We start from the raw sequence: 22,624 nt of genomic DNA on the forward strand, positions 1-22,624 counted from the left end.
CCTTAGCTGCTGTTCCATCGCGAGGTCACAGCCTGCAAAGCAGCCCGGCCCCACCAGGCTGGGGCTGCTGGGGTCCCCTGGGCTGGAAAAGCAAGAAAAAAGGAGGATGAGGAAGGAGGGAGTGGGGGGATCATGACCAGCTCCCCCCAAATCAGCCAGGCAAATTTACACCGTTCAACCCGAGTGCCTTCACCAAGAGCCGTGTGGGGATATACAGAATATCTCCGGTGCTGGAGGCTGCCTGGGCTCCAGTCCCTCTGCTCCCGTGGTCCCTCCTTCGCTGGGAGCATCCACCCGGCCCGCGGGACGCCGGTGTTCGCCGGCAGGACGATGGCTCCAGCATGCGGGGACAGAGGTCCTGCCCTTCCCGGCGCTGCCAGACGTCGCTGCCTTTAGCTGCTGTAATGGGTTTCTAAAATTAGCTGCACACTCTGCCCTTGGACGCGAGCAGGACATTTCTCAGTTGTTTAATATCAAAAAAAAAAAGAAAGGAAGCAAAGCACAAAAGCAACCCAGGCAATGCATGTCTAAGTTTATTTTATCACTTGTCCCGCGGAACTCAACATCTATTTTAAGCCATTTATGAAGAGTACAAGTGTGAATAGCTGCAGAAGTTTTGCAATTCCAAGACACCACACAGAGATTCTAAAAAAAGCAAATTTAACCTTCCCAACAAAGCCTCAACAAGCATCCCACCCTTCCCCGGATCACGTTTCTGAGCTACTGATTTCAGACAGCAAAAACTCATCTCCACCCCATCTGAAGTCGATTAGGTTATGAAGAGGTCACGGCAGCATCACCCCCTCGCTGGCATCTCCCCCCGTGGGTGCCACCCTTCTGGACGGGCTCGGTTTACCCCGCGCCGAGCGGGAAAGGTGCAGGTTGGACCCTCGGGGTTTATCCCTCCCTTCAATTTATGAGTAATTTACATTTTGCTGCAGGCCACAGCTCCTATAAATAACCCTGGGCTGCCTGTGGCAGATGCGAAGCATCTCGCTCCATTAGAGGCCCCGGCTTCCCAGCAGCGTGAATGTGAATAGATCTGAATCTGCAACGAAATATTAATTGGAAGCAACGCTGTTCTCCTGTCTTCGGAGGGGAATTTTAATTGAGGACCACGCTAACAAGCTAACATCTTCCTGCACCACACGGTCACAGTGAGCTGAGGCAGGAACAGGGGGGTGCCAGGAACTGCTCTTTTTAATCAGAGCCTCTCCTGTCACCTCTGTGTCCCCAGATCAACCCAGTGTTCATCACCCAGCAAACCCACCACCAGCAATTGATTGATTTGACTTGTGGTTTCCTAAAAGGGTCAGATGTTGAGCAGATCAACTACAGGGCAAGCAAAGCCCCGCACGAGGCAGGTTCTGCCTGCGATTAGGTGAAGCTGTTGCACCCAGAAGGTGCAACCACCGCCTGGCAGAAACATCTCAGTGAGAAGAGAGTCTGGAGCATCCCTGTGAGATCAGTCCTGACCAGCAACACCTCCCTTCATGCTCAAGAAGTCCTAATCAGCTGGGCTGTTCTCAAGCCGAGGGCTCCAGTTCAAGAAGAGCATCTGCTGGTGCTCAGCAGCGTGGTAAGAGGTGCTGCAGAAGGTCTCAGAAGGTGCCAAGAAGGTCCCAAGAAGCCCTTTAGGTGGAGCACAGAGCTGAGCAACAGCTTCATTTGACTTGAGAGGCAGCGAGAAGGTGACGTGCTGAACAGCCCCGTCTTTGGGGATGGCTGATTTTTACCTGCTGCTGTCTCGCCTGCTCTGCCAGAGCCCGGGAGGACCGCTTGCCTCCTGATACTCCAATAAACCAGAGCGAAATAGGAATTCTCAAATATCATGACACTTGAAAATGCAAGTTCAGGAGGCTGTTTTCCTCCCATTTCTGGCTAAATTTAGATCGTCCAGTGTTGCACTGGACTCAAAACAGGATGGAAAGAGAGATTGCATCTGAGAGGAGTACCTCTGATCTTGCATTTTCCATGTATTTTGGTAAAGACTGAGCTCTCTGGGACATCAGGAGGACACAGGCACCGCTGCAGCCTCCTCCAGGGAGGGAGGGCTGGAAACGCCGTGTCCTGCAAAACGACCCTCTGTTAGCTGAAGCTTTTGATTTCCAAGGGTGGGAGCAGGGGGGGATCATTGTCTCCATCCTACAAAGCAGAAAGCAAAGCTATAGCGAAGCGGCTGGCAGGGAGCGAAGGGACAGATCCTGCTGTGGGATGAAAGAAGAGCCGGCGCCAGCAGGACCATGTCCAGCCGTCACTGCCACATGTCGCCCACGTCCCCGGTCTCGTGGAACTTGTGGACGTGGTCGGCGTACCTGGGGAAAGAGCACAGCCACGTCAGCTCGCAGCAAGGTCCGAGGCGCTTTGGTGACCAAGCAGGAGCCGCTTCGTTTCTGAGTGCCAGCCGTGATAATGAGCACCACGTGATAATGAGCTCCAGCCACGGGCAGCAGCGCCTGGGAGCTGCTCAGAGCACCTGGAGCCAAGGCAACGGGCCTGATCCTCATCTCCGGGCTCATGTTTGGCTTTAGCAGGCTTCATCGCCTGGGCAAGAATCGCTCATGGGAAAGGATTTGGAAACCACCTGACTGAAGACAGGTGGTTGCCCTGCTTCATGCACCTTTTCTCCCCGCCATCCTCATTGGATTAAGGGTTTAAAACCCAATTAACCACCCTTGTTTCCAGGACAGAGGTGCACCGAGTGGTGCCCAAAAAATTCTGCTGCAAACTGCCATGCTCTGTCCACCAAACCCGGGCAGATAACGCTCCTAAGCCCCGGGTCTGGGCTGACCCAGCCTGTCCTCACACTCACTTCTTAGCGCAGAACGCAGCGCAGTCCCTTCCCACGCTCTCGCTCCAGGCCGTTTTGTAGAGCACCTGCAAAATAAGAAACACAATCAGCTCTGCTTTCGCCTGCCTGTGTCACCGCTGTGCCATCCCGTCCCTGCCATCCTGTTCCCGTGGCCACCAGCAAATTCCCTGCTGCAGCGTTTCGCAGGCACCCGTGGCTTCTGTGCATCAAGCAGACACCTAAAGCGATGCTCTGGGTACACTCAGTTTTGCAGCCTTGTGTTCCCAGCATGTGTTGCCGGGGGCTGCCCTCGGGATGGTCGGGGTGACCTTTTCCAGCGGGTTATTTTTGCGCTGCTGCAGCTGCGGTGGTTTGGGGCAAGGCGGGCGCGCTCGAGGCTGCGCACGGACGGAGAGACGTGGTTTTGGCACAGGCTTAAGGAAGGTCGCTGCTCGCTTTGGCTCCTTTTTCCCTTCGTGCCGCTGGGTTTCCATTTCAAAGCTGTGGTCTGAGGAGGTTTTGGAAAGAGGGAGAAGCCCTCCCGTCCCGGGCTGATGTGTTAAAGCCTCGGGGATTCATAAGCCGTTGTTACCTTGTCACCAGGGAAATACTCTAATTTCACAAAATCCTTCAGTGAGCCTCCAGATGAGGGGTAACAGAAATCACAACAGGCAGGAGACAGTGGAGGGAAGGGGCGAGGGCTGCGCTGCTCCTCAGGACCAGCAGCAAAGCCATCACTCCCACCGCGGGGCCGGAGCAGCCCCGCGGTTGGTCCAGTCCCCGCTCGGACACGTGGTGTGTGCCCAGCCCAGGCAGCGCTGGGTGCTGGATTTCAGGCTCTTTTGTGTCTAGATGAAGTAAGATCATTCCAGCCATGTAATATTTATGAATTTTACTTTTTCTTTTTTCAGGTTAGAGCTTTAAAGTTTAATGATGTTTAACTTTTTATTTTCTTTGCTCCTTTCCTCACCAAAATAACACAAAGTCAGTTTTACTTTGAGAAGATCAGGATAGAAATATCGTTCTGATTTGTCTTTCATCTCGTTTCATTGTTTAATTATTTATTAGTTTGTTTTTTGTTTTTTTTTCCCCTGAAATGATAAATAAACCCCCAGAAACTCTGCAAGGGTATAGGAGGAGTGTGCACCACCACCACCGACTCCCAGGGGCTTCAGGATGGCTCAAGCCTCTATTCCTAACCAAACCTCTACTTCTTTATTTCCAACCCTGACGTACAGTTGGGGAAATTTGAAAACTAGAGGAAAATAGAGGCACAGGGCACGTGGGAAATGTGGGGAGAACCAGAGCTCTCATCACCAGGAGAGGCAGCAAACGCAGCTGAGCTCCACCATGCAGGAGGCTCAGGGATGATCCCAGGAACAGGCAGGTGGAATCGCACATGGTCTAGGAACAGGCAACATGGGGTCATGGCGATGATTTTATTCCTAAAATTTCTTACGCTATTAGCTTCACAATAATTAATCACGCTGCCCATGCTCCCAGCTGCCCCGTGCTGCCAGAGCCGGTGATATCCCATCTGCAATGCAGTCGCTTGGCATAATATCTTATAAATGCAAACATTGTCCCTGGATGGGATGCTTGCTGACATTTTATCGGGGTGCCCACCCCCTCCGTGCCCCCCGCACTCACCAGGAAGACAAGGCAGTGCAGGAACAGGGTGTAGAAGAAGGCCACGGTACGAGCTGTCTTGTTGGACAGGATGAGCCGCCCCTGCAGCAAGAGCAGAACGGAAAATCCCGTTTTAATGCGGGTCAGTGGAAACCAGCCCTCCCCATACACGGGCTCAGAGAGACCCTGGCCAGGATGGGGCCCTGTTCGTGCCAGACCCCACGTAAACACGCAGGCGAGGTGGGACGCTGTGCCACCCGTTTGTGCCCGCTTCCGAGCAGCTACTCTCCTTCAAGGTGACTACCACAAGTGCGTGTGCTCTCAGCCCCAAACTGCCCAAATCCAGTGAATTCAGGGCTGCAAACCATGGTGTTTCCACCACTGAAAACTCTCTCGGGGGGTTTGTTTTGAGCCACCTTCACCCCAGGTTTCTCCACCGGCTCTGCCTGCCCGCCCATGCCAGCTCTGACTCAGTGCCTGCCTGCGGCTCAGCGCCGCTCCACAGAGAAACCCCGGCAGTAATTAAGTCTCGCACATTTTTAATTCATGAGCTCGATTCATGAGGCAGTTGTACCCTCGCCGTCTCCGCGGCAAACGCTGAGCAAACGCTGAGCAAACGCTGCGCCGTGCTCCCAAAGGCTGGCCCTGCTGCACAGCCCTGCTGCACCCCAGCTCCGCTGCGGGACCCCAGAATGGTTTCGTAGCCAGACCTGCAGCATCGGTGCAGCCCCCCCAAGCACCCCGGCGCATTTCAGGGCTGACCACTCTGTGCCCTGGGGTTTGCACCAGCTCCCAGCATCCCTCCTGGGAACCTCCAACCAGCTCAGTCTAAAGCAACCGCGGTCCCGTGCCGTGGCTCTGGACCCTCCGGCACACACCCGCATCGGCAGCAGAGAGCTGCTGAAGTGGGATTAAAGGTTTGGTACAGTGTGGAGCCCCCAGCTTTGGCAGCAGTTGGAGCCCCCAGCTTTGGCAGCAGTGAGGCTACATGCGTGCTGAGCGCCGTGAACACCCTCTGCCAGGCTGCAACGATGGCTGAGCACCTTGGAAAATTTCAGCTCTCAAGGATGCCAGTCACTGCTGGGCTATTGATTTTAGGGGAGCTGTGTGCCAGCCTCCCCCCCGGCTGCTCTCCCCAGTAATGGTCCTTCTGCTGCACAGGGGAGGCTTGGATGTGGTGGTCTGGGCTGGTCCCTGGGGTCCCACAGCTTGGCCTGCTGACCTTCCTCCTTGGTCACAGATATCTGTATTTAAGAGGTCTTCACTCCCCTTGCTCGCCCACGAGCACAGCTCTCAAGCATGTGCTGCCTTCTCCCGCTGCTGGCTCCCAGCACGGCTGGGTACCACTGCAGGAGAGGCCACGAGGTGGAGGAGCATCAATGGCCTGTGGGAAGGCACGTAGTGCTGCTCGGGCTAAAGCAAAGCACCCCCGAAGGAGGGACTGCCAGACGGGCATTGCCCCAAGGGATTTTTGGAGAGCAACCAGGAATATGGAAAGTCCTTGGGCATCTTCAAGCCTCACTGGTACCATGGTCTGCAGGTTTACCCATTTCTCTGGCTCTGCAAACTCCATTCTGAAAGATTTACCCTCCACCTTTGCCAGTCCCATGCCAGCCCGCAGAGATGTCCGAGCTCGCTGGGTCCCAGAAACCCTGTGGGGCCACACTGTGTCATGCCCAAACCCCTCATTTTGGGGAGGCTGCTGAACAGCAGCCAGACCCTGACGCTGTCTGATCCCTTCTGGCCCATGACACTGGGCTCCCAATGGGAAAAACCTTCCTGTCCATCCCTTCAAAGGAGCCCAAGTCAGGAGCAACCGCAGCCTAGAAAAGCAGCTTAGGAAGGACCAATCCTACCTTCCTACACAGCAACTTTTTATTCCTGCTGTAAAAGCCAGGGATTCATTATGGACACCAGCATGTTCCCCAAACCATCACGCGGGCTTTCCAAAGCTGGTATTAAAACCCACAGATCTCCCACCAAACCAATTCTGGCCTGGAATCTGCTTTGCTATTCACGGCCACGGCAGAGGCTGCTGTAACAAACAAGATTATGTTCTTAAATATTCCCAAGGGATAAGTCCCCTAAGTCAGTTTTTTTTGTAAATGCCTTTCATTAATTCTCCGTGGTGCTGGCACGCCACCCAATTCATATTCATGTTGGCATTTGCTTGGTTTTTATGCAAATTACAACGTTGCCTTTATTACAAGATATTTCTGTATTCTGTGGCTGTTCCGACCAGCGCGCCCACATTAACCTCTGTTGCTCCGGATAGCCGGGGCTTAACTCGGCCAAAACCTGACCCCAAGCCTGTTGCTAATGTCACAAATTCAAATATACGTCAGATCTTCTCAATAACCACATTTTTAGCTTGGAAAGTAGCATTCAACCCTAAGAGATGGGAGCCAAAGCCCGTGGTGGCAGCAGCAGCCCTCCTGCCTGCCACGGCTCAGGCGAGGACCCTCTGCTGCTGCAGATGCCGTCAGCTCCCCAGTATTTTCCCCGATGCTTTTTTGGGTCACCTGCTCCAGCCAGGACCCCCTGGGATGCCGTGGGATGGAATAGGGGAAAGGGGAAGGAAAGGGGAAGGCAGGAAAGCGAGTTTGCCTAAACCAAGCCCCAGAGTGGCCCGGCATGGTCTTCACCCCTGTCTGAGACAGTAGGGACGGGGTCTGCCCCCCACCTGCAGCCAAGCCCAGCAGCAGCGTTCGCCATGCAGGCACCGGGTGAAAAACCTCTCAGCACCTTCTGTGGCACGGCAGGGGCACACACTCACCATGCTCAGCGTGGCTTTATCCCAGGGACTGAGGCTCAGGTACTTCCGCTGGCGTTCCTGCAAGTGAAGGGTACAAGAAGCTCATGTTGAGGCTCAAAGGGCTGATTTAGGGTTTGCAAATCAGGGAAGGAGCTCTGTGCCCAGGGATGCTCCCACCCCCCAATACACACAGCCATAGGGGACATCATGTGTGTACAACGGCTATTTTATCTTTTATTTTTTAAAGTGAATGGCATTTGAGTGTGTTTTATCCTTTCAGAGTGCTGCCCTGGATTTCATCCGGGCGATGAAATGATTTCCCTGAGAGGTTTCATTTTTCTGGCTGCTCCTTCCCTTCGACACACCCGGACCACCTTGCTGCAAGGACAACCAGACCCGAGCACGGCCACCTGCTCGTGGGCTGCGGCACGTTGCAAAGCCCCTTCCCTCCTGTGCTCTACGATGCCGAAACACGCCGGCTGAGTCCTACCCCAGCTGTGGGAGGCACCAGTCCCATGGCAGAAGCAGGGGCTGATGAGGGAGGGTGCTGGTGGCTTTCCATACCTTCCTGCTGAAGGAGGAGAAGGGGTCCAGGCGCTCTTCGTACTGGGAGGAGTAGCGCTGCTCCGTGTCGTCCCTGCTGCCGCCCTGTGGGAGCAAAGGCAGGGTGAGAGCCAGGCGTAGCTGCCTGTACCTACACCGCAGGTGCCAGCAGTGCATGGACACCCAGAGCCCCCCTGGGCTCCTCTGAGCTGCTCATTGGGAAGAAATGATCCCAAAAAGGATGGAGCAGCGCAGCCCAGAGCCGACCTGCGGGGCTGACAGGATCCGTCCCCCTCAAAAAAGGGAAGCACAACAGGAGACATGTAACAAAGTCCTTTCTTCTCCAGGGACTCCACCTGTGTCCCCCTCTTTTTTGCCCTTTCCATGAAATAACAGTCACCTGTGTCACCCCCGAGAGCTCACCTGGAAACATCTGGGCTAGTGCAAATCCCACCCCAAATTCCTTTGCTGCTGGGCCAGGTAGGAGGGAGACAGCGGTTTAGGAGGAGATCATTGTTTAATCATACAGCTGTAATTAGCTGGGCAAAGGGCAAGGAAAATGGGGGAAAATCCTTGAAAGAAAGGAAAGTTTAGTAAAACCCAGGCTGGGTTTTAAACTCCTCCCGGGACAGAGGTTGCCCTTGTGCAGCCTCGCAGGCGGTGCTGGACGAGCGGCAGCAGCGAGCCCCGAGGATGCTCACGCAGCCCGTGCATCCCTGCTCCTCCTTCCTCCAACGCTACCTCTGTGGGTCCCAAGAACTGCAGATTCCACGTTGTTCCTACCCCAAACCAGCCTGGGAACGGCATGTGCTGTCACCAGGCACGGTCACAGTCCGTCTACGTGTAGGAGACAGAGATGAGCCCTCTGCTCCAGTGCCCCCGTGCTGATCCGTCCCTCTCCCCCAGCACCGTGCCTTCCCCAGCTCTGCCCTGCCGGCCATGCTGACATTTAACCGAGGTCTCTCCGGACCCGTCACTCTGTGCTGCTGGCTGTCCTGCCCAGTGGCTCTGTCTCGCCGCGGGCAAACCCACGGCACGCAGACCTTTAGCAAACATGCCCTTACGCGCCGCAATACGATCCAGGTCACGGCGCAGGCAGGAGCCTGCGATGAGAGCAGCTCCCGATTTAGGGGGCGATGAATTCACTACAGCCTGGCCTTACTGAACGATCTTTGATGATTATTTTTAACGTGTCACATGCCTGATTAGGTGGTGAATTATGCAATTCCCCCCCGTGCTGCTGCGTCGAAGGCTTTTGCTCTTTAGATCATGTGAATGGCACTCAGGGGTTGCCTTGTGGCAGCGGACAAACACGGGGATGATCTTCCGCGGGACAAACGGGCAAAAATGTCAGAGGGGCCGACCCAGCGTCATCACCGAGACATAAATAAAAGAACCAAATAAGGTCCTTCGTGGCTGTAGGAGTTTCCCATCCCCACACGCTGTTAAAATAGCCATCAATGAAATGGCATCAGACCAGCCAGCGCGGGAAGGCAGCAGTTTCAGGGGAGGATGGCAGGGCAGGCAGGGCGAGGAGCTGGTGTTTGAACCCATGTCCCACCCCCCCGTTATTGTCACTTTTGCAGTTACAAGGTCACGGTAGCCCAGCTCCGACCGAGGAAGCGGTTGCAATTGAAAGCTCCCAAAGCAGCAGCCTGACCCGCTTGCAAAAGCCCCAGGGATCTCCAAGGATGAGACCCCCAAGGGATGCGGCACAAGCAGAGCAGGTTGCAGCAGTCTGCCCCCCACCCCAGCCTCCTCCTGGTGTTACTGGGATTACTGGGATGGTTTCAGGCTGGTTTCTGCTCTTTTGGGAAGGGGCCCTGGCTGCCCAGGAGATGGGGAAGCCGAGCAGCTCTCTGATGGCCCCAGGAAATTCAGGGCGGTGGGGAATGAGCACAGGTATGACAGGATGAATTATTTTCCAGCCTCTAACTGCAGGGATTTATTGCAGGAGGTCCTGATTTAACCGCTTGCTGCCTGGTTGGGCAGGAGCATCCACAACTAGCCTGCTGGAGCATCACGCTGCCGGCAGTGAGCGTCAAAGGGGTTTGTAGCAGCTCTTTTGGGGAGGAAATTTGACCTCCTGGCATCAAAGATGTCAGACACCCTTCAGCACAGTTAAAAACGACCTTCCTGGCAGAGGGGCTGGGTACCTGCTCCCCTAGACAGAGCACTGCACCCTTTTTCACCCCAATTAGCTCCAATTTTCTAACTTTCATGCAAGGTGCATGTCAGTAATGTGCTATTTCCCCAGTGCTCCTGTACACACAGGGTAACGGTCTGTGTTTGGGGTCTGTCTGTCCGTGTGAACCCAGCCGGAGGACAGACAGACAGACAGCCAGACAGACAGCCACTCACTCGGCCAGGGTAGCTCTGCAGGAACTTGATCTTCTCGTAGAGTTTGATGTTGTCAGCTCTCAGGTTGTCCAGCTCGCTCTGCAGGGCCTGCACCGTGTGCTGCATCATGCGGTTCTCCTGCACGGGGGGAGCAAGGGGGCCGTTAGCAGTGAGGCCGGGGGGAGGACAGGGCCTAACTGTGTGGGAGGCAGAAGAGGGGGTTGATTTGGTGCATCCAGCCAGGGTTCAGTCCCCTCGTAGTAAATAAAATCCCCCACGCTTTGAATTAAAATTGCTCCCAATTAAAATTGTCCCAGCTGCTGCTGAAAAGGGGACACCCAAGTCCTGAATCATTAACGAGCCTGATCCCTCCGTGGTCGAAGAAGGGCCGGGGTGGCTGTGGGTGGCTTTGGGCAGAAACCTGGCCCCCAGGGATGGTGCAAACCCAACCTGCCAGCTTTGAAGAGGTTATTTTGAGCTGTGCTTCAATACGTAGAGCTATTGGGTTGTCTCACCAAACCTCATTCCCTGTGTGCTTTTTATACGGCACCCCCAAACACCGTGCCAGACGGGCAGCACACCCGCGAGGCGACAGGGATTGGGGCCTGCCCTTGAATTGGACAACACCGACAGGCCGGGGGAGGCTTCGCTCCCGCTAACAGCAGGATATATTTTTCTCTCGCTTGCGGAGGGGCTGCCTGCGTTGTGCTGATAATAAATTCCCCACAGGTCATCAAAGCAGGCTGCAGGTCCTGCAGCCCCGCTGGCCGCCCTCCCACTCAACGTACCCCCTCCAGCTCCTGGTTCCTGGCGCGGAAGCGTTCCCTCTGGCTGGAGATGATGGAGAGGAGCGAGTCCACCTGCCCCTCAGGGAACGAGGTGCCGGGGGATGGCGGGTGACCTGCGGACAAGGCTTGGTGTGAGAGACGACCCGGCAGCTGCCCACCCTCCACCCCAGAGCACGTGGGGCTGGCTTGAGCTCCCCCCCTCCGACACCACGGGACCTCAGGGGCACCAGGGCAGATAAACTCCTTCGCATTGCTATTACAACTTGGCCTAGTTTTTATGTTTTTTTTTTTTTTTCTTTTCCATTTTTGGGGGTTTATCCTGGGCATGGACAGGTTCACTCCCCGGGGACAACTAATCGCATTACTTGATGCAACCCGTGGCTGCCTTCCCATGGTTCCAACCCTCCCAGTCCCTGCCAGTCTCCCCCGTAGCTTCTGCAGCAGCCATAGCCCAAAGAAAAGACCCAGTGCCACAACCAGCCCCTCCATCCATGTACTCTTCTCTCCCCTTCCCCTCCTTGCAAAAGTCACCCCCATTTTATACTTTCTCCTCTTTCAGCCACCCCAGCAAAGCAGGGGCTGCTTGCCCATGCCATCGCCAGCTTGCTGAGCCCCATGTTTGGGTGCCCCACATGGCTGCCCCCCACGAAGGGGTTCTGCAGGTGCCCGGGGGGCTGTGGCCATCCCTTCCTGGCAGCGGGAGGCATCCACAGCCGAGGAGAAATAACATCCCCGAGGCCGTGACTCAACGGGCTGCACAGAGGAGCTATTCATAGCGCAGGATGGGCGGCTGCAGGTTGTTTGGCTTGGTGGGACTGTTGCTGTGATATTGTTTATCATGTGTTTGCAAAACCTTTCAAAACAAAAAACAACCAAAAAAAAAAGAAAAAAAGAAAGGAAGTGGGTTTTCTTCCAGAGGAGCCAAGTGTCCTTATTGGTTTGATTCATTTTCTCCTACACACCTCGGCGCAGAAGCCAACGTAAAGGAAATGTTTATCTCGCTGGCTCTGGAGGGGCTTTGGTGCAGAAAAAGCCGGAGGTAATGCGCAGGGCGTTTGGTTCAGCCTGGGTTCACCGGCTCAGCACGGAGCCAGGCCTGGCATGTGCCCACTGCACCATCTCCGGAGCAGCCGGAGGACCGGCAAACTGTGCCGAGCGTGGAAGCCCCATCGCTGGCCCCAGCGACATCTGCTGATGTCTGCGCCTGCTTAGGAGCATCCTCACGCTGCCATCCCCGGAGAGGTGACCACCCTGCCCGTGGCACCAGGATGGCCCCGCCAGCACCTCAGCCCGCAGCACAGCTCCAGCTTCGTGCCTGCCTCTCACCATAAAACAGCGCTGTGGCCTCCTTGATGGGCTCAGGTATCTTCTCCAGGCTGGGGACGGCCGCACCCTGAGTGGCACAAGCAGAAGGGATTAAGCGTTTCCCACTCACCCAAAGGTGCCTGGTCACAGCAAACCCCTCCTGGGTCCTGCTACCGCCCCGGCACCCGCAGCCCTGTGGGAAGCGTTGCTGCCAAACAGGCACTGGGCAAGGACCAAGCCTGAGACAACATGGAGAGGCTGGTGTTCAACCCTCAGATCCCATCCTTTCCCTGGGAAGAGGAAGGGCTGGACGGTCCCTGGATGCCACCACCACCCCCTCCCACCCCAGCACCAGCCCATTGTGAGGGCACGATGCAACCCTCTGCTGAGCGAGGCGTGAGAAAGAAAGAAAAAGGAGGAAAAAGAACAGAAGAAGAAATAAAAAAAAAGAGGAGGTGATGAAACACCTCCCATGCCTGCTGTTGGCCCTCCATCAGCGATGGTCAGGCTTACCTCTGCATCCGGGCGGCGCACGGCAGACAGGGCCTGGATGGTGCTGAGGTCATGCTCCAGCTTGGCGATGAGCTCCTTCTGGCCAGCCAGTGTGGACACGGCCTCCGTCAGCTGGATCTGCAGCTCCGCACAGCGCACTGGAAGACAGAGCGGGGGCCGTCACCCGGGGGTGGCCCAAGACCCCAAATTTTGCCAAGGGGACAGCGAAAAGCTGAGAAATGCCCACCTGGAGCACCGATGCCAACTCACAGGCAGCAACCCCATTTTCTCCCTATTTTTGGGGGCAGCAATCCCTGCTCCTCTCCAGGCAAAGGGGACCAGTGGTCCAGCCCACCTTAGCGATGCCCCAGGGCGGGCAGCTGTCCCCGGGCAGGACCAGCACCACGTCCCAGTGCCGGAGGCAAGGCGAGCAGGCACCAGCACGGCTGCTCCAAATGCATCAGCAAGATATTTTTGGTGCCCCAAGGGTATCTGACAGCATCCTGTCTGGGCAGAGTTGGGGGACCTGGAGAGGGTAAGGGAAGCTGAGCCCACAAACCGATCCCCAGGTCTGGTCTCCACAGAAACAGCACAATGCAGGTGGGCTCCAGGCAGCACGTCCCCAGCCACGGGCGCTGGGACAGGCACGCACGGGGTGGACGGCTGCCATGGGGTGGGGGACATTTCCCAGGAGGGGCTCAGGTGGGACCAATCCTGCCCCGAGGTGCTGGGTGAGGCTGTGCAGCCCCAGCATCCCCGCTCAGCCAATTTCCAACAAACGAGCCCTCTTTCCAATTGCCCCACCCGGAATAAAACCCACACCCCAAACCACAGCAGGCGCTGGCTGGGATGCTCCAGGAGCAAAACAAAAGCCTCGCGTTCCCCTCGGATAACCCCGGCCCAGATGTGAGGCAACGGGGAGACGCGTCGGGGCCAAAACACAGCTACAGCGAGAGGCGCAGGACCAGCACCACAGGGCGAGCTCCCTGCTCGGTTTGCAAATCCCTCCCGAAACACAGAGCGTCAGCAAGCAGGAGCCCTGTCCTGCAGCAGAAATCTCCTTGTTTCACTTTTCTGCCTTGCTGCCAGCAACGTCTGGGCCTCTGCCTGGCTGGAAAAACTGCTCAGATCAAGGTTCGGCCCCTGCGTTTTGCACCACCAGCCTCCCCGCCGCAGGATACGTCCCTCTGCGCCTGGATTTCCAGGTGGGTGAAAGCTCAGGTCCCAGCTGTTCCAGTCCCTCCCTCATAATTCCCGTTGTAATTATTCCCCTGAATTCCAGACAGCTGGAAGGTAGAAATCCTTTATCAACAGCCAGAAAGGCAAGGGCTGCCTGGGAAGCAGCCGGGCTGGGGAGCAGCGAGGGCAGCCTGTCGCGCCCGTGGGGCTCCTGCCCTCGCTGAAGGCTTCAGACGAGGGGTACGAAGTGTGTGCAGCCCCGTCCCGGCTCCTCCTGTCCTGGGAGCCGCCCCGTGCACCCCGAAACCAGCTGCGCAGGGGGGTCCTTGCATAGGGCTCAAGCCGAGCCCGGCCGGGAGGGCTGGACGCAGAGCAGCAGCGACGGGGGCTCCAACGAAGCCATGCCCAAAGCCAACGCTGCTTTCCCATGAAGGGACTTTGCTGGTGCAATTTCTCCCCCTTTTTTTCAGAAATGCAATTCCTGTGTTATTCCTAAGGGACCAAGCCTGCCTGCAGCGAAAGGGAGCTGACACATGCTTCAGACACAACGCATGGATTTATTTTTTTCCGCTGCCTATTTGTATTTTATAGGCCCCAAACAAAAAGCTGAGAGGAGGCAGGCGCAGCTGCCATAAAGGCACAGTCCCAGTGGAGGTCAGTGTTTCTCCAGAAATGGGGAATCGCTGCCTGCTCCCGAAATATGGGTGGCCTGATGCAAAATATTTGCATTAACAAGATTTGGAAAGAAGAAAACCTCTTCCCTACGGTTAATTATTTAATTGGCTGTCTCTTTAAATTGCATTAAAATGTAATTGGGAAGCTATTACTAGCCAAACATGGTCTGTGGGGCCCAATCCTGCCTCCCACCCTGCCCAAAAAACCTCTGCAGAACTGAGCTTTGGCATCCTGCCGAAGGAGACCTGAGCCCTGGATCCCAGCTCCTGAGTTTCTCTCTTAAATGATCTTTTTTTTCCTGAGAAAAACTCATGGACAGAGTTTTCCAGTTTGCTTAGGAGAAGAAATGGTCACCGAAGAAACACATCTCCCAGTTTTAAAGCAAGCCACATCCTTCCTCCCTTGGGTTTCACTGCCTTGACATTGGCCAGTCTTCTACAAACTGTCCATGAAAACAGAAAAGGCTGGAACTGTGTCTGACACTGAAAGCAACCGAAATCCATGGAGTTTCTCTCTCATCTCCCCCTCAGTATCTCTTTTCACAGTTGTTTTTTGGTGTGTTTTTTTTTTAATCATAACTTTCTTTTTTTCAAAGGGGCACTGGCCACCTGCGAGCTCATCACTTCTCTGCCAGGAACCCTTCACCTCCAGCAGCGGGTGGACGGCTCTCCCAGGACGGCAGGTCAGCTCAAGCATTGAGATGGAGCAAAAGAAAATCTGCCTTTGTCTGCTCTAAGCTGCTGTGCTGGAAAGCCCCCGCTCTGACCCGTCAGATGTGCAAATACTTCAAAAGCTGCGGAAGACGGAGAGGTACTGCAGAAGATAATGGGACAGAAGACGTCAAGCCCTGGGGAAACTGGGATTTTAAACCATGTATCTTTAGCCTCAAACTCTGCCATTGCTGACTTTTGAGGCAATGGAGAAACAGGCCGACATTGCTGTCGCCTCATGGAGAGAAGTGCAGCAACTGGGCAACCGAATGCCGGCAGAAGTCACCCGCCCGGCCTGGTGCCACACTGCAGTGCTGCTTGGCACTGGCAGGTCTGGTTTTTCCTTGTTGGCTCCACCTGATACACAGAAAATAAACAGCTGAGATTGGAGTATTGCTGAAAAATACCTTCTGCTTTCCTGGGAGTCCTTGGGGAAGGTGGCAGAGCAGATGGGAGCTGGACCAGGAGTTTGTCATGGGCCTCTTGTGAAGTTCCTAGAGAGCAGTTGGCTGAGTGAACTGTCCTTGATCAGGGTTTTCTTAATTCAAATCCCCCGTGACACTGATCCTAAATCCCTGAGCTTTCACCTGGCCTTGCTGGCCAGTAACACATTGGGCATTAAAAACAGTTTCTGTGGACAGGATCACAGGATTTTGTCAGAACCACCTGCAACAAAGCTGGGGCGAAGAGCTGGTCCCCAGTGCAACCACTGAACTTTGGCTGCCAACAGCTGAACTTGGGCTAGCACCTTCAAACCACAGCCAGACCCTCCTGGGGAATCCTGGGCTTGAAGAGAAGCACCTTTCAGGACAACAATCAGCCACAAGCCTCTTCCCGCATACCCTGTGTGACTGACCAAATCTTCAAGTCTTTTCTGTATCACTGAACTTCTGGCCTGATGAAATGCCCAACATGAGTGGGGAGGGGGATCAGGTCCTCTGCAAGGAACCAACCACTTTGCAAAAGCCTGGTCATCCATCGCGAAGAATAATATTGGTAAAGCTCTTGAAAAGCATCACATCTTGCCCAAAACTGAATGAGTGATGAGGAAGAGCCTCTGCTCAGAGAGGATGCTGTAAAGATGTCTGTCCTGGGAAGTCTAAACGTACCTACAACCCACCGCCTGAGGAGCACAGCCACAGGTGACATTGCCAAGAGATGTGTTTCTGAAACAATGTGAAGCGTCTGTGTAGACAGGCTACGTGGTGAGACACAAAGGTGTCTCACGCAGAGAGGAAACAAAATGGTCCCAAACTGAGCATAAAAGATTTAGATGAACCTCACACTTCTTTCATTGTGGAGAGCCCTGTCAGTCTCATGCTCCTTCCTAGCTGCAAGTTAAAATCCTTGTAGTGAGTATCGAGGAGCCCCAGGCTCCACAGGCACGTGTGCTGGGAGGTCCGAGCCCAGCAGATGTAGGGGCTCATCGGGAGCGCCTGCGAGACAGCGAGCCCAGCGCTGTCATGGAGCAACAGCAACTTTGACTCCTGTAACAAGCCCCAGCAATTGGACTCCCTTGGCAAATCATCCAAAATAAACAGCATCTGTTTTCACAGATGGAGAAAATTAAGACATACTAGCAACTTAGTTTGAAGTTATAAGGCCAGACATAAATAAATGAGAGGCAATCTTTCCATAAGATGGTGGCTTGATTACTGGGGATACAGACAGATGAATGAATCACCTTGGGGTGAGATAGGCTGTAACTTGCTACACATCCACGAGACCTGAGTAACTGCTCATGTGCATCCTCTGAGCCTGAAGGAAATGAGAGGTAAGTGGTATTGCTGAAGGGATCTGCAGGGTAGGAGCACACACACGGGCAGTTACTGCAAATTAGCTGATGCTCTGCAAGTTCACACCCTGATTTGCCTTATGGTTACTTTTTAATCTCCCTCCATTACTGTCTGGCCTCCTTGGATTTACATAACTGTAAGAAAAGAAGCAGAGAAGTGATGTGGCACGCTAGGAGCTTTCTTTGAACAACTATCCTCTCAGAAGTCAACTGAAGTGCATCGAAACTCACTACTTCAAAGGTTTTAAGACTATTTTATTGACTGGAAGGAAGATGATGGCAAGATAACTAAATCTTGGAGTACCTTGACATGAAGGCACAAAGCTGGAGACTCACTCAACACAAACACTGGTGCTTGAGCGTGCCAGGATGAGGAGCAGGAGCCAAAGGGAGAAGCAGGAAACTGTGTCTGCCATGGGTCCTTCGATTTTTCTACCATGTTCAACCTCTTCCCATGTTGGGCCACTCTGGTTAATGACCAGGTTGCTGTGGGCAGTTACTTAGAACTTGAAATGGTCGTTCTTCCCCATGTAGAAATAAGTGCTAAGGCTTTTTGGCATCTCTCTCCCATGAGCCTTTTTAAGCCAACAAAGTCTTACCTCTGGTTCTACCTGATGCCAGAGCTCCCAGGTTTATACATAAATTAAGGCACAATTTCAGGCTCTTGAAATACTTGGCATTTAGCTTTTAAGGAAGTCTGAAAAAGACAGTACAGTTATTGCCCAAAGTCCTGCTTCCCTTCCAGGAGAACCAAAGGGAGATGACTTGGCTCTGTGCTTTGTAACTGAAGGGATGAGTGGGACACCGTGCATACGCTGCAGACTGAGTCCTGGATGAACCAGGTGATTTTCTCTGTCCTCTTTTTGGTCTATGAAGATGCCAAGGAAGAAAGATCTGAGCCAAAATCCTTTCTGGAACAGAAAGGTTGTCAAAGGCCTTTCCGCGTTGTACACCTCAACGGTTCTAGTTCTGTCTTGACCTTTTCATAGAGTGGGACAGCATTTCTGTATGGTCCAGAGTTGTGTGGGAGTCATTCAGTCTGTCTTAACTTTATGCAATGCCTTTTCCTTGGGGCCATCGTTGCTGTGAGCTGTCAGTAGGCTGAGAAACAGGACAAGGTGGAAAGGAATGATTTAATGTTTATTTTCTATATGGCATCAGAGCCCTGTCTCTCAAATCTAGCAGAGTCCTCTAGTGCAAATCTGTTCAGAGGTGAAGACTGAAGAGGAGGTTGTAGCACTAAAGTCCAGTTGAGCCATCTCCTGAGGTTCACCTCACCTCACACAAAGCAATGAAGAAACATTACCATCACCTGAAGGGTGTATATTCTTCCAAGAATCTCCCCAGAGTGAATAAAGATATTGGAGATCAAGTGCTCCAGATATCCCACTAACATGCAGAAGTCACACAAGAACTGCGCTTTTGGAACATTTCAAAGCAACCTCTCTAGAAATCTCCAAAGTGGGAGGAAAAGTCAGTCAGCTTCAAGAGCCCTGAGTAGCCAAAATGCCTGAATTATGTTAGTCTGGGAATCATCTTGGCCTGAAACTTTCCTTATGGGTAGCAATCAGGCTGTCCTTGTTTATCACCTCTGTACCTGCCACAAGATTATTCTCTGATCAGACCTTCTGCAAGCTTTCTAAAAGGGCAAAAAAAGAAAGCAGATGATGAAAAGAAAGGAATGACGACATCTCTAAAAGCCATCTGCAACCCCTAGCACAATCTGCCTAGCCTTTAGCCACAGTTACCAGCCCCGGAAAAGCTCCAAGAATGAAGAGATGAGGTTGCTCTGCAGATATAGAGGCTGTAAGAGAAGACATCAAGAACCTTCAGTGACCTCCTTCAGGGGTGTATGCAGAAGATGTGCAGTCCTAGATGCCAAGGGCTGGGACTGGCACCAGTGACAGCAGCAAGAACAACCGTTCTCATTTCTACTTTCATGTGCTGTCAGAAAGACAAGAAAAAAACAGGGACAGTAAAAAGCAGATCATATCCAACACCCTGAGGACAAAATGTGAGACTTCATCTGCCTAAGTGACAAAGGGCTGGGAGCACAGGGAGAAGACCCCTCACCCTAGCTGCCAGGCTCATCACGATACAGGAGCATCCTTCTTTGAGTCCCCTGCAGCCCTTTTCATCAGTGCCCTTCGATACATCTGTGAAAGCGGCCTTGGGGAAGAGCAAAATGAGCTACCAAACCACAGCGAGATGAATGCCCACCATGCAGCAGCTCACTACCCAGGTCCCGGGGTTTCTCTGCCAGCTGCTGGCAGAGGAGGTGCAGGCAAGATTTCTGCTCCCTCCCTTCCTTTTCCTCCTTTCTTTTCACATTTTGAGGGCCTGCCAGGAAGGGAAGGTTTGAAGGATTTCTCCTCCCCTTTCCTCCTGGCCCAGCCACTCCAAAATAAACAGCCCCCAGCAAAGAAACACAGTACTGCTTACTAAATTCACCCCGTAAGGATAGAGATTTCATAGAAGAATGGATTATTTCCAAGGGCATGAACATAATTACATGGGTAACTAGGAAGAGTTCAAGAAAACAGTTTGAATTTTCTTATCAGTTTCCCATAGCTTGGAGCAAAAAGAAAATAAAATGCTCTACTGTAATCAAATCATGTTTTCTGAAGCCCTCTGTTGGCAAGCACACAATTTCTTTACCACTTCCATTAAAACAGAAATACTTAGAAGAAAATGATAGCATTTTGAAATGGAAAGAAGTGGGGCCCAAAAGCACCACGTCAGCTGCTCACAGTATAATGTATCATTCACTTATGACCACGTGTGCGATTTTAGTAGTTCAGTGCCGATACCACCATACCTAAAGAAAAGTGCAGGTTATAAATATACAAATTAACCAACTTGAGTCATAGCACTTTAAAAGTGTAGATGTTTAGTATCAAGCTTAAAAGGATTAGCGTCAAATTATACAATAGAATGCCATTTATAGCAATCAACAGTTTGACCAGTCATTAAATAGTAGGGAAAAAACCAGTGTTAAACCTAGAACCTTTACATCATGTGGAACAACTCATCACAGACGTTTCAAAAGCAGAAAACACACATTTATAAAGAAATGAAAGCATTAAACAGCATTTTTTGATACATTTTGAAGAGTATCCCACGCAATCCTGCAGAACTAACCAAAGCTAAGGTTGGCCAAGACACACATCGAACACAAACGTTAACCTGGGCGAAGTGCTACTCTGCACCAGGGCACCGGCGCGTGACACGGGCTGGATGGATCCCGGCAATGGCTGGAGGGAGGGAGCGCACTGGGAAAGCCCAGCCCGACTCCCCGCTCTCCAGGACAGCCAGCTGGACTTTCTGGGACACAACTACAGCAAACGTCCAGCCTGGCCCTCCAGAACTCCTCGTGCCAGGCTGAACATACCCAACCAACAGGAAACTCAGCCTACGAGGAGGCACCCAACACACGAGCTTACAGCCTGGGAGGAAAAAGATTTAAGATACGTACTGCAGGAGACGATGTAAATAAATGTAGTTCCCCGAAATAATCTCCGATTCACAATTCAAAAACCAACATGAGCACGCCAGCTAAAACAGCAGCACACAGGCAAGCGCTCACACACACGCTCTACCTAAAATCCAGAGCATTCAAGCTAAAGCTTTATTCTACTAGTTTTTAGGACATAATGCCACTGATGGATTAAAACATCTGTTCCTTACCAAACCTCAAATTCTAGACTCTGTAAATATTGAGTATATTTATAGGAACAACATCTCATAAGGCACTAGAACAGGAATTTATCTTTATATAAAGCATCTGTAAAAATAAACAGTGAGTCAAATATCTGGTAAAATTCTTTTACATTTTCATTTTTTGAATGTAAAGCACTTCTGACCTCAGACATCTTTAACTGAATTTTTTAAAAGTAGCTAATATATCATTATGGTGCTCAGAACAATCCCCCTTGCAGTCTCAGACCCAAAGCACATCTTTTCTGCCCACAAAGCCAAGTGTCCACCTCCCACTGACTGCAGCAGGAGTCGTCACACTTGAATGTCACTGAAAAAAGGAGACAGCTGGGAAATCCAACACTTCAATATTTAAGGTATTGAAAACATTTCCCCCCACCCCTACAAACTGATACACAAAAAGGCAATTTTCCTCCCCTGCACAAACACAAATCCCCACCAGACCCGACCCCTTCATTCCCCTGGACATCACTGAAACAGAACCACCAATGTAAATGTTTGCTGCTTGGACTCAGGTCTCACCTTAATAAAGACAGCCCACGCGTAATTGTGTTTGTATAAAAGATATTTACTTCAATTATCACACCTAGGGTGCTAGTGAATAATAATAATAATAATACATCGTGTGAGTTTCATACAGTGATATTGCTTCTCCATATCATATAGGGACCGTTGTACAGTGCTGAGAACAAACATTATATGGCTAACCAAACAAAGACAGAAGAAACAATGCCATTCTGCTGACGGAGGGAGCGCTGCCCTGCTACTGCCAGCCATATAAACTCTTACTTTTTATGTTTAAACAAATACCAAGAAATAAAATGTTACAAAAGATGAGTCACAGCAACACAATGTGGGCTTCTCAAAGCTACTTGTACAAAAAAAATGACACTTTTTTTTTTTTTTTTGGTCAATTGGGTCTTTGTGAGGATCTTTTTTTTTTTTTTTAAAATCTGTGATTGTGAATATAACAAACAAGCTCTAAAAACATCTAAGACTTAGTGCGTTACAGAAAAAATATAAAATACTGCTAAAAATGTAAGACACCACAATACACTGGGGTAAAAACTGAGCTTATTATTAAAAAAAAAAAAAAAAAGTTCTCAGGAAAAAGTACACCACTTTCTGTTTGAGTTCATCTTGTGCTGTGTTAGTAGTCGGGGCATTTCAAAGGTCTGCCCATTATCATGGCAAGTAGTTATTGCACAAATGCAAAGAGTTAATTTTTTAATAAAAAAAATGAAAAGGGATATGAGGGAAACAATTTTAAAAAAAAAAAAAAAAAAAAAAAAGACTATCCCCCCCCCCCCTCCCCAGCCAGCCTCCATCTGCTTTGGAATGAACGTCCAAATTCGTACACTTGACATCGCGCAGCATTTCCAGCGAGCAGGGCACGCGGCGCCCGCTGTCGGGAAAGGAACGGTAGAAAACGCTTTTCAACACAGAAATGCATAGAGTTTTCTGAGAGCAACAACCTTGTTTGTCTGGCAGAGATTATCCAAGAGTTACCGTAGGGCTTTTTCTTTTTTCTTTCAGACTACGCCAGAAGGGAAGAACCTCGCGTGGGAAATTCATCTGATGGTTTTTAGTGGGACACCCTCGAAAGGCAAAGTTTTTGGATTTGCTTCCAAATCCACACACGTGGTGATGTGCCCCCTCCAACCAGCCCAGCACCTTCCATCTCTGCCCCCCGTAAGGTTTGACTGCGGGGCCGGCTGCTTCGGCGCTGGCCGGAGGCCCTCGGCATCGTCCCTCGTGCAGACACACGCTCCCCTGCGAAGAGCAAGGGGGGATTTCTAGCGCAGCGCTTTTCGGTTTGGCTTACGCAGCTTTTCTGCCGCTCACCTAGCCAGGGAAAGCCTGCCTGAACGTGTTTCGACACCACAAGAGAACTAAACAGCTCCT

The 22,624-nt window shown here is 52.2% G+C and overlaps 1 protein-coding gene across 1 annotated transcript in view; it reads right to left on the reverse strand.

The window, feature by feature from the left end:
* Positions 1–511: 511 nt before the first annotated feature.
* The window catches only part of CUX1 (cut like homeobox 1), a 276,370-nt gene continuing 254,257 nt past the window's right edge, over positions 512–22,624 (reverse strand). Inside the window, exons 15-23 of the mRNA XM_068415819.1 lie at positions 12,665–12,801; positions 12,173–12,239; positions 10,847–10,959; positions 10,080–10,196; positions 7,740–7,823; positions 7,197–7,253; positions 4,442–4,522; positions 2,813–2,877; positions 512–2,315 (exon numbers count right to left, since the gene is read on the reverse strand). Of these exons, the coding sequence (XP_068271920.1) occupies positions 2,255–2,315; positions 2,813–2,877; positions 4,442–4,522; positions 7,197–7,253; positions 7,740–7,823; positions 10,080–10,196; positions 10,847–10,959; positions 12,173–12,239; positions 12,665–12,801 (782 nt within the window). The 3' untranslated portion in view covers positions 512–2,254. The remainder of the gene's footprint in view (positions 2,316–2,812; positions 2,878–4,441; positions 4,523–7,196; positions 7,254–7,739; positions 7,824–10,079; positions 10,197–10,846; positions 10,960–12,172; positions 12,240–12,664; positions 12,802–22,624) is intronic.

This window comes from Nyctibius grandis, chromosome 18, assembly GCF_013368605.1.
Source record: "Nyctibius grandis isolate bNycGra1 chromosome 18, bNycGra1.pri, whole genome shotgun sequence".
NCBI classification, from domain to species: domain Eukaryota; kingdom Metazoa; phylum Chordata; class Aves; order Nyctibiiformes; family Nyctibiidae; genus Nyctibius; species Nyctibius grandis.